Here is a 12,474-nt window from a genome sequence, read left to right as displayed (position 1 = left end):
GTTTTCAGCACAGAGCCACAGATATCTAAAAAGCAAGTTCCAAAGGATTCTGGCATGCAGCATTTACTGTTGATTTGTATTGAACAAGTTCATCACTATGTCCTTTCATATATGCCCTGTTGTTTTGCAACATTTGGCACTCCCGGCCTTCAAAGGTAAGCAAGGCACTGGGCTTTCATAAGAACAGGGTCCTAGAGTCCTTATCCTACTTCCCAAAGCCTAGTTAGCAATTCAGCGCTTCTGCGCATGCACAGTAACCCATTCCAGTACTTCCGGGTTCGGCGCGGTGCGCAACCCGAAAACGCACAACCTGAAGCATCTGTAACCCAAGGTATGACTGTATATTGGTGCTAATGCTGCTATATCTGATCACTGCAAACATAAATCATTTCACAGTTAAGATTATTCTATGTTGGGAACATCTTCCTTGCAGTTCTAAAAACAGCAGTAACTGGTAGTAATTACTCAGGATCATGGAATGAGAAGAGGAAAATAATTGCTTCACCTAATTGCTTCAGGTGAAGACTGCACACTCTGTCAGCACAATGTGATCACTGCCAGCAGGCTTGGAACCTCAGCAAGTTAATGTAGAAACACTTTTTATGTGAATTGATGTCTTTATATTGGTAGGTGAGCATGCAATGCCACAATTTGTGTTCAGACACTGGTTGTATGAACTGTCACCTCCACAGGTCAACACAAATTCCAGATGGGGACTTCAAACTCATTAGTGTTCCTGAATGGTCAGTCTTACATGTAGCCATATAGAACCCAGTTAGCATAGTCACTGTGGTTGTTCTTCCTGCCCATCCTAAATGCAATGCAACAGTCTTTATGATCAAACTGTAAATGAAAGATCAGAGTTCTACATTATGCTAATATGGAATTCAGGAGCTATACATTAAAAACCTTAAGAATTATCATTATGCATGAGCAGCTACTTACCACTGGATGGCAAGACTCAAATATTTCACTTAAGAGTATTCCACATTCTTTCTTGGCAAATGGTTCTCTGAGTGGATTTAAAATGCATGGATGCCGAATGTCAGAGCTGTCAACACACTGAATCCAAAAGCAAAATAATCAACCAGGAGAACATTTTCTTATAAGCAGTATGGTTTTCTAACTTTTAAAATAACCAAGAAGTGTAACATACACTAGGTTCTCTCTCTCTCTCTCTCTCTCTCTCTCTCTCTCTCTCTCTGTGTGTGTGTGTAGCACAGCTGTTCTGAACAGCACACTGACTGTCCCCCATGCATAAACACCTATAACCACAGAAGAATTCACCATATCTAACTGTCTATAATATGTATAGAGTATTTTCTTACCAGTCCCTAAAGTAAGATGACTATCAGTATGCTGCCCATTCTGATTTTAAACAGTCACCAGGAGTTGGTATGTGGACTCACGCAAACATACACACACACACACACACACACACACACACTTTAAGAGGCATTGATATACTTCTCCTTTAAAAGCCTACTATTTTAGTCATGTTGCTCCCCTTATTACTCCCTGGCCCAATGTACTGAGAGTGGCATATTACTGCTATATGTTTGCCAAAGGGAATGTGCTGATGGTTGGAAAAATGCAACTTAGGTATCATAAAGCTTCTGAAAGTGTCCTCTATTGTCATTTTTTTTTAAGAGCTACATTGGGGTTTGAATAAAAACAAAGTTAGACAATAGTACAAACAATGTAATACTTTTAAAATTATCATTTTTAAACAATTGTTTAGCACTACTATTCAGAACATGAAAGCCAGTAACATACAGTGCAGTTGGTGCTTGATTTTAAATGATAAAGAACTATGTAGTGAAATAGAATGAGTGACCACTCCAATTATTTACCTCTACAGCTGCCCAGCTACTTCCAAATTCTTGTGCATTTGTTAACTCAAAATTTTCTGGAGTTCTCATTTCATTTATTGTTTTTGAATCAAAATTTCCACATAATCCTGTCAGCACACCCTAAAAAGAAGGCAAAGTTATTATGACCAGCTAGTGGCATTTTGTTTTCTAATCAAAAGTCCTGTAGAAAAATCTCTGTTACCAAAGGCATATAATCAAGTGCCCAGTAGTACCCTTCAAATATTCTTAGACTACAACTCTCAATATTTATGACTATTGGTTGTATATTGGACAATATATGACTGTATTTCACCCTGGATATGGCAATGCTCATTATTTACTACAATATTTCGTTTATACAATAAATCTAAGCTTCTCATTATGTTAAATATACGACTCATTCTAGCCAAAGCCAAACCCTTGGAAATCCCATTGACTTCAACTAGACTGTTAAGTATAATGCTAAATCTCTCCAAGAAAAATGAATGGGGTTTCAAAATGCTTAACTGTAACTACATCATACCCATAATTAGATGAGGCAATGTGCTCTTACCTGCCATTGAGGTCCTATCTCTACATGAACAGTTGTTCTTTGATCCCACATTACTGTGATGTGTTCATTAGGAAAGTGAACAAGTGTGAAAAAACCAGCTTTCCATATATGCACTTGCTGCAGTTTGTCTAGGTAACTCAATGGACTCTGTTAGGAAAAGCCAGCCCACACATATTTATTCATTTAAAGCATTTTTATACCATTTCATTAATATATATCACAGCAATACAATATCCAGTGGGATGTCAGTAAGTGTACTGAATACTAGTGGTAAGGTTTAACATAGAATGAAAGCATAGTGTTGTTTATGCATGCTGTAAAGCTATCACCGTAAGGGCCATCATCCAAGAAGTCACAAAGTGATCACAGATAGCTGGGGCATCATCAAAAGGGCCTCGTCTGCTCATCTCAGTGCATGGGCAGATCTATATGGGTGAAGGCACTTTCTCAAAGTAGGATGCCCCAGCAGCTTGTTAAAAGGTAAAGGTAAGGTAAAGGTACCCCTGCCCGTACGGGCCAGTCTTGACAGACTCTAGGGTTGTGCGCTCATCTCACTCTAGAGGCCGGGAGCCAGCGCTGTCCGCAGACACCTCCGGGTCACGTGGCCAGCGTGACGAAGCTGCTCTGGCCAACCGGCACCAGAGCAGCACACGGAAACGCCGTTTACCTTCCCGCTATAAAGCGGTACCTATTTATCTACTTGTACTTAAGGGTGCTTTCAAACTGCTAGGTGGGCAGGAGCTGGGACCGAACGACGGGAGCTCACCCCGCCATGGGGATTTGAACCGCTGACCATGCGATTGGCAAGTCCTAGGCGCTGAGGTTTTACCCACAGCGCCACCCGCATCCCACTAGCAGCTTGTTACAGGTTATTTATTAAGGGCTTATGTGCTCGTGGTGGGTTGCTTCAGTGAACTGCCACACAGCTGCATTCTGTACCAGCTGCAGCTTTAAGGGCAACCCCACATAGAGTGTGTTGCATCAATCCAGTCTCATGGTTATTAATACATGGATCACTGTAAAAGTTAAGATAAAGGACTCCTGGGTGATTAAGTCCAGTCAAAGGCGACTATGGAGTGCTGTGCTCATCACACAGTAAAAGTTTGTGTAAACTACATTTAGAAGAACTTCAGTGTCTTCTGAACATCTCTCTAGGTTAATATTACTTAATATATGGGTCTGTTTTTTCAAAAGACGTGACGTTTCTTGGCTTGAAACCATTGTTTAAATTATGCATGCTTAGAGGTTGCTTTGTACATATGTCTAATGTGCAGGGTCCATTTTGCATTTTTTCTGCATGCTGCTTATCACCTTGCTTGACACACACACACACCAGCAAATCCATCATGTGATGTCAGGGGCAAGCATGTGCAGTGCAAAACACAAAGGCACTGAAGGGGAAAATATGTATATGTGTACCAGAGCTGGCTCAAGCACAAGGCAAATTGAGGCAGTAGTCAGGTGTGGGAGAAGAGGGTGGCAAACATTTGTAGGCTTGCAGGGTTGGTGAGCAGAGCAAGCAGGGGCAGCAGTCCCTAGTACAGTTATACCTATGTGTCTTTCCTTCTGCGGTGCCAGAGCTTACCGGATCTCCAGTGTCATCGTCAAATATTATGAATGATTTTCCAATGTTAATGAAAATATACTTTCTGCAAATGATCCCAGTGTTAAAGCAATTCACGTTTTCTATGATGATCGATATACTAGTAATTGAGGAACTCTGCAGAAGGGGGAAAAAGCAGCTGGTTGCAACTTGTTGACATTTGATGAAAACCGGTCTAATGTGTCCAATTCTCCAGCCACTCTGATCCCACCCCTTAATGATATCTCTCTCTGGCTCTGAAGATAGAACTCACACAGAGATGGCTGGCAGCAGGTAAAAAAATGCCACCAGTCTTACTTTTTAATGCAAGTTTTATTCAACTTAAAATTTAGAATACGTAGTATGTTGTTTTTTTAGAAAAAAGCAAAACAAAACAAAAAACCCTCAAAGTCTTACCTTAACCAGGTAAACCTTACAATTCCCAATGTAATCAAAGGAAAGTCCATCGAAAGTTCTGTAATGGCGGTCTCCATATGTAGTACACATTGATGGGCAAGGATGGAAAGTGCATTCAAATGACCCATGATAGCAGATGCTGGTGACGGTGGAAAGAAAATCAAGAGATATAATTTCAAAAGTAATTGTAATTATCAATGCACAAATAAGTCTGTTAATCTTCTGTGAAAGCAAAATGCATTGACACTCCTCCTGATCCAGAAATCCAGTTCGGACACAAAGTTGTTGCACATGCAACCAATCCATACATTTCAGTGAATGGATAAGATGCACATGCATAAAGCAATGTGTGTGAATTCTGCTTCTGGGTCCAAATTGCTGGACCTAACTGAATGCTGCAATGCCAGACAACAAAAACCTCATAGCATCCCACTTTGGGAAGAATAAAAATGTTTGCTGATTCCATGTGAAATTATATAATCATCTGAATTATAATATATTGTAACACTAAACTGAACACATGTAAAGTAAAAACTCAAAATGAAAAGTAGGAAATAAATGAAACTACCTGAAAAGATTACAAAAAAATCATAGAACTGTATCCAATTACATAATAGATCACATAACAGATCCATGGAAATAATGTCATGGCTAACTTGGCTCCATTAATGTCACTGGTTCTGCTCTGAGCATGACTTAGTCTGATACAACTAATACAAATATCAAAAATAAATGCCACGTTGAAAAATAGATATACAGTGGTATTGTGAAGGTGTTTTGTTTTTTTAAATCTACACATGTATTTATAAAAATGAAATACAGTTAGTCCAGTTTCATTAACACATACAGTTATACATTCACCGGATATCCATTAATAACAAATTCTATTCTTATTCAGTGTGATGTTAGTCTAATATCCATTTCAGCATCAACCTGAGATATGAACAATAATCAATAATACGTATTTACTATAGGAAGATTCATTACTCGGAGAGACAATGCCCCCATGATTCTGGACAAATAGAAACAACAGAGCATGTTGTACATCTGTTTTAGCCTCATGTTCCCACTACTCCATAAGTAGCCAGGGCGCACAGGACAATTCTATACCTCCCTGCTGCTTTCAGACGCCAACCTTGCTACAACATACAATGTTGCTAGGTTCTGCAAAGCAGCATTCAAAATTCATTGGTTGATGACCTGCACCACAAACTAGATTTAATGAACACTCATATCAGAGGGCTTTGTAAATTGATAGTCATAGCCTCTTATATACTAACCTTTTACGCTCTTCCACATCCATTTAATGCTCCTAACCCTTCTTTTAGCTTATTTTAGCTTCTTATAGTCTTTTATATATACCTTCTGTTTTAATAATTTTAGCTCTCCAAAACATTTTACAGATTTTGCAAATGATTGTACCCCACCCTACTTATGCTGGTCTATGACCGTAATAAAGATAAATATTTGCTAGGTTCTGCATAGCAGCATAGCAAGATAAATAACTGATAAATATTTACATTCTACCAAACTCACCTTGAGTATCTTGTAAAACATATTGGGAAAAACATATCACACTATTACAAGCATTCTATTCATGCAAGCTTGCCAGACAAAATTATCCCCCATCTGCCCTACACGCTGTTTTGTCCTCAAGCCAAATTGGGAGGAGAGGACACAACGAGTAAGACCCTTTAACCCTTGCAATGGCTTTCACTGATAGAGCTTGTTAGGTGAATCCTGCCCACTGAGCTTTCTTCTATAAGCAACGTGGATATTGGTAGCATATTGGTGGATAATTGGAAGTTTATGCTGTAGTGAAGATTCACTTCTTGATAAGATCAGAAAATAAATACTAACGATCTAATTATCCTCTTGCCTGTTATATTATTAATGACTGGGTTTAGACCTCTCAACGAATACACTATGCTGTTTCAGAATTACAGCAAGCCCTTCATGACATCCTCTACAGGGAATGAATTTTTGTGTGTGCAAACAATTATTGAAAGTTAAAAGTGTACAGGCCTTGGGGACCAAGGGAGGTAACACGGGGTCACTTTACCTTCCTGCCAAGTAGAGATGGCTTGTAAGTCGCTTCACCAGTCGGCCAAAGGGCTACAAATGTCTTCTAGAGCAGATACTGAGAACCTGACAAGAGGCAGAGGCAGTCAGTCAGCACAAGGCTGGATTGGGCAAAGACATCCAGACAAGGCATTGACTAGTGCTGACTGGACCAGCCTGGATTACTCTAGGCCCTATAAAGTTGTGCAGGCCCAGTGGTAACCAGATGGAACAAATTAGCCAAACTGGTCAACAGGGGTTAAGATACTGTTAAGATACAGAGTTGTGGTTGCAACACTCTGTAGTACTTCTGCTATCAGTCTAGATGATGGGAAGAAGAGGCATAAGATGGGGTATTATTTCCAAGATTTTAGCTGTCACACATTTGTTTGTTGTATGGAAACACCAGCATATCACTGGTTCAGAAAAATGGGTGGATAGTGAAGGATCTTGCTTAAGAACTGCTGTATGAGTATCAACCACTGTTAAGCAAATGATGCTGTAACAGGATTTGTTTATTTGGGTTTTAGTCCAAATATGAAAAAGACAAGGAGAAAATAAGGTGATTTATGAAAGGAGACTAAGACACATCTTTAAAATATGTATGGAAGTGGGAACTAATCTAGGAAAGGTAGTTAATATTGTGTTTAGATGTTAAGGGAAAACTATACATCACAGGCTAATTAATGCAATAGTCCCCCTATGACTTAGTTTTTAGAAAAAAAGTGAAGCAGCTTTGAAAGGAAGGCATTTGGCAGAAGCAGGTGCTTCACAATAATGGTGGAATAGTGTGGTGTGATAGTGTGATTACCTGACCTCCCAGCAGTTGAGTCTCTGCTGCAAACAGGGAGAGAGAAGTATATGAGCAAGGAGACAGGAATGTCAGTGCAGTGCAAATGAACCAGAAGGAGTCCTAGATTGGCTCTGTCAGTGCATTTGCAATGTGCTGTCCTTCTCACCACCTTGCCTTGTCCCCTCCCTCCAGGTAAGTAGGAGTGACTCTGCTGTCAGAAGGTCAGTTGTCACCTCATCATCTTTCACAGGTGCTTCACCTTTCCCCGACTCCAAATCAGTCCTCTGGAGTTATTACACTGATTAATTTCTAATTTTTTACCCATAGCTATCCATCATTTTCCCAATGCATAATTCGGTTATTAAGAACTATTTTAAGATGGTTATTTTTTTTAAAAAAATCACTTAAATGCCGGTATATGCATTTAAATACTGAAATAGGAAAAAAACAAAACAGCAATTCAGAACCAGAATAGTATAGTTGCATTTATAACATGAGATTTTATTTTTTTAAAGTTTCTACTCACCATGTATGGCAGGAAGAAATTACTTTATCCCCAGGAAAGTACTCTTTGCCTTTCCAAGAACATGGGCATTCATCTGACTTGAAACATGCATCACCATGTTTAACAAGGCTATAAAAAACATCAAATAGAAACGCATTGTCAATTATATTTTTAAATTTATGTAAATTTGAAGAAACAGTTTGCATACATATATTCCTGGTTGCTACTGAATAATTCAACTGAGCATGGGTGGGGGCATATACATGTGAAACAGAGCATTGATGCCACAGTCACGATCAGACAGGTACCCATGATGTAAGCATTGCTATTACTTTTGGCCTAGTTTTGACACTTGAGGTGTTTAAGAACATGTCTTATTTCTCTGACTGTAAGCCATTTTAACCTATTTTTAATATTGTGTTTTAATGCTGTTACTTGCCCTGAAACCTTAGGATGAAGGGTGGAAAATAATAACTATTATGATTAACAGCTAAAGTGTTTTAAAATATGCTCTCCCTCACCAAGATTTATCTTATCAATTATTCTTTTTCAAAACATTTATTAAACACTGCATTTTGTTGCTGGTTTAACCATCACAGTCACCTAAGCTTTTCTGCGATAAAAAAAGAATTTAACAAATTTGCAGTAATAATTCCCCCTCCCTCGTCTAGCATCTTCTACAGTCGTCTAGAAAAGTCCTCTAGACTAGAAAAAAAGTTTGCCAGCGAACATTTCAAGTATTGGTACTGGATAATCAGTGCCAGGATAACAAATACATCTTTTTACAAAGTCTTTGGCATGATGACTGTTTTGGTCAATGTCTAGACATAAATGCAACCTAAGATTTCACAGGAACACTTTTATAAAAAGATGAATCACTCTTTTGTAAACTGTGGAGCAATAATAGCCAAAGCTTTCCTGAGTGTGTTTGCTTTCTCTAATTTTACAAGTTATCTAGAAAATGTTTACCGAGAAGGCAGTAACTTTTTCCGAAAAACAACATTTATATTAAACTTTAAAACTATAATTTTATTTAAAGCCTGTTGGGAGTTGCTGTACCATTTCAAGTTCTGTGTCACTTTCTTAGATGGATAGTGAACTACAAAGCTGAAAATTCCCACTGGTTTAAGCTACCAACTAAGTAGGCCACATTTAGAGACAAAGAGCATCACTTTGACAAGGTGAGACCAAAGTGCAAGTTTCATGTCTGTAATATTACCCTGCATAAAACAAGTGTTAACAGCTTTCTCTCTTGGAAAGCCAAGCAGCCAGATTGATTACAATGATCTAAGAACTCAGAAAAACAAAACAAAATGCCATTTTGACATTTTGGCAGGTGGTCTCCACACCTCAAAATGAATATTGTATAGCTGGAAAAGGTTCAGAAAAGGGCAACCAAAATGATCATGGAGCTGGAACAATTCCCTTATGAGGGAAAATTACAACATATGGGACATTTTAGTTCAAAAAGTAAGCAAGCGGGGTGGGGGAGGGACATAATATAGGAATATGCTTAATGTGTAGAAAGCACACAGACATAACTTTTTTCTTTCTCTTCATAATGCTCGAACCTTGGCCCAGCTACTGAAGCTGCATGCTGGAAAATTGTAGCTAGACAAAGAGATGCCTCTTCACACAGTGCATATAATTAGACTATTAAATTCACTACTATAAGATGTAGTAATGGTCACCAGCTTCAATGACTTTAAAAGGATTTTAGAGAAATTCATGGAGGATATCAATGGCTTCTGTGTGCTACCTCCAGTATCAGAGGTGGTATGTCTCTGAATACCAATTGCCTGAAAGCACAAGTATGGAATGTGCTATTGCTCCCATATCATCCTTGAGGGCTTCCCATGGACATCTGGACAAGATGGGCCTTTGGTCCAATACAGCATGACTTTTAGGCACTTACTACAAATGACTTTATTTCTATTATATGTCAAGGTTCAATACGATGCCTACAGACCAACTGAAATGATGCACCTTTTCATAGACCCTATTACTGAGCTTAGGCATGATTTAATTTCACTGGCATCTCAATCATATGCCACTTATCAGCCCCTACTATTAGCAGCAGTTACCAACCACACACATGAATGCATGCACAGAACAGACACTGAGAGGAACAGCGTTGAAGAAAAACATCTCACCTACACTCATCACCAAGGGCCACTTTAGATATTATGAAGAAGCAATGACAGAGGAAGTGTGTATGATTCTTCCACACATTTCCCTTTAGGAGATAGTCACATTACCCCTCATTAAAATTTAGCACTTTTAAAGTAAAAACTTAATATTGCCAACTTGGTAAAATGAGACTTTCACATTATTTTTAGTTGATCATAGATCCATCTTATGCCAGCTCATCACTTAACAGGAGAAGGCAAGCCTGGATGTTGTTAAAGGCAAGTCATGATAGATTTATAGTAAATTCTGTTTATTACTATGATCAGCTAAGCTATAAGCCTCTACACACCTCCCTATCAGTAAGCCTTACACAGTGGAGATTACTTCCACACAAATAGGCATAGGCTTGCACTGCAAGTATCAATAAATTCTATGGAAAGGCTATTATAGAAAGAATGATTTAGCAGCTGGGAGGATGCACACTTAAAATGAAGGTTATTGTCAAGCTTTTGAACTAAAGGTGTAAAATACCCTTCCTTCAATCCTGCATCATTTTTAAAAGACAAGACAACAGTCCATTTGAATTTATGAAATACACTGCAGATATGCAGACTGTTCATTTTACCGCAAGGACAACAGAAGAGTACTGCTGTCACAAAAGGTGGTTAAAAGAAATTACATTCTGTCTGTGTTATTACATTCTGTCTATGTTAACTTCATTAACTGCACAATCCTAATCATGTCTATTTAGAAATAAGGTCTACTGAATTCAATAGGACTTATTCCCAATTAAGTGGGGTTAGGCTAGCATAATTCTCTCTGGCTATTGATAAGAAACATTCTTGGGCTCCATTAAAATCATTATTTTCTTGTATAAATTAGAAAGTGATGATTTTTCTTTTCTTTTTTTAAAAAACAAACCTTTCAGGAATTCATTTAAGCTTCTTATAAGTTATTTGATCTGTAATGCCACCTGTTTTACAATGAGAAATATTTTTTTTCTTTTGAGATGAGAAAAAAGCAAGCAGAATATTCCGAGAACCTTATTTTCATTATTCCTGCAACATTATTCTTGCAAAAATACCATGGACAGTGCCAAAGTTCAGAACTGGAGGAGGGAGGTCCATAATTGTGAACCTAGGTGCACTCAGCTTCTTTTGAGCTGAACACAAGCTCTACAGGAGATTTCCCCAGTGCCATCACTTCCCATCACTGCAAATGCCTCTTTTAATTCCCTCTTTTAACTGACAATATCTTCATTACACTATGGCTGGCATCTGGAACGGCAGTCATCCAAGTACCAAGGATCCTGGAAATGTAATTTCTCAGGACATCTGACAGACAATTTTAAGAACTTAGTAAGGCACCCTGGAAATTTTGATTGATCTGTTAGATTTGTTACCTGCTCTTCACCCAAAGACCCTGACAGGTTATATAAAAAGATGAAATGCATGCATTCATAGTAAAAGCAGCAGAGGTGGCGGCATTAGTAAATATCTCACCCTATCCCTCCCAATACCTGGATAAAAAGGCGCATCTTGACCTGCTGGCAAAAGCTGTATAGTGACACTATAATACATAGCTCAGATGGAAGACACACACACACACACACTTCCAGTTGCTCCATCTGCACAAGCATTTCAGCTTGCCAAATTGAACAACCCCCATTCTTCTCCCCCTGAAAGACAATTTGGGAGGCGGACACACATGAGGGAAGGGGAAACCCCACTGCACAAGTGGAAGTCCTTGAGCGGAGCTGCTGCTGACAATGTTGGTTATGTGAATCCCACCCAAATTCTTCATACAGAGATACTGCTTTTAATAAAACAGACCCTCTGTGGAAAAGATACCCAATCTGGATGTCTCTATACCAGCCTTAACCAAACTGGTGCCCTCCAAACCTAAACCATGATGCCTTCTTAATAAAGATGTGCAACTGTTTCCATAGTTAAAACAGTTCCTGTTTGGGAGGAACTGTTGGGAGTTGTAGTCCCAAACATCCAGAGGGCACCAGATTCATCCCTGAAGATATTGAGTGAGTTCTACAACGGGTACAAACGCCCCATGGAAAAGATAGCAAAGCTACACAACTCCACAGGAATAAGAATGGACTGAAGGTTGTTTGATCAATGGAGGCTTTTTAACACTGCTTCGTTGCATGATGCTTGCTTTTGATGTCCAGCATATGACAAGATGGGAGGAGGGTGAAGCATCCCCTTGCCTCTGCTGCCAAAATAACTTGAGCTAGCCATAGTCATCAAATGTCTTTGACTTCTTAAAAGGCAGAAGGCCATACTACCAAATGTACACTAGGTGCTGAAGTGGCCATAGGTTTTATACTAGTAGGATAAAAATTGAACTTGTGTTTGTCTTTACTTACCCCTGAGGACACATGCATCCTGAAAAACAAGGAAGATGTGCCGATATAGTGAGGTTTAGCAGTTGGTTTTCACATGTTCTCTCCCTGCCAAGCTCCATAGTTTGTGGGTTACTGCAGTTTACATAGATCTGGTCATCTGGACAGTCATGAACTACAACAATAGAAGACACACATACATCATATTTAGTTTGCTCTTTACC

General features: G+C 38.9%; 2 protein-coding genes across 3 annotated transcripts in view; one reads left to right on the top strand and one right to left on the bottom strand.

Moving 5' to 3' along the window:
- The window catches only part of USH1C (USH1 protein network component harmonin), a 99,341-nt gene that overhangs the window by 2,743 nt on the left and 84,124 nt on the right, over positions 1-12,474 (top strand). The window lies entirely within an intron of this gene.
- Positions 1-12,474, bottom strand: part of OTOG (otogelin) — a 97,458-nt gene that overhangs the window by 54,086 nt on the left and 30,898 nt on the right. The window contains exons 23-29 of the mRNA XM_083495985.1: positions 12,275-12,425; positions 7,786-7,893; positions 4,406-4,544; positions 3,992-4,126; positions 2,407-2,553; positions 1,854-1,973; positions 946-1,062 (exon numbers count right to left, since the gene is read on the bottom strand). Coding sequence (XP_083352111.1) covers positions 946-1,062; positions 1,854-1,973; positions 2,407-2,553; positions 3,992-4,126; positions 4,406-4,544; positions 7,786-7,893; positions 12,275-12,425 — 917 coding nt within the window. The remainder of the gene's footprint in view (positions 1-945; positions 1,063-1,853; positions 1,974-2,406; positions 2,554-3,991; positions 4,127-4,405; positions 4,545-7,785; positions 7,894-12,274; positions 12,426-12,474) is intronic.

The sequence above is a fragment of the Podarcis liolepis genome (assembly GCF_965112155.1).
Source record: "Podarcis liolepis genome assembly, chromosome: 1".
Lineage (NCBI taxonomy): Eukaryota > Metazoa > Chordata > Lepidosauria > Squamata > Lacertidae > Podarcis > Podarcis liolepis.
This window is presented reverse-complemented; position numbering and strand designations above follow the sequence as displayed.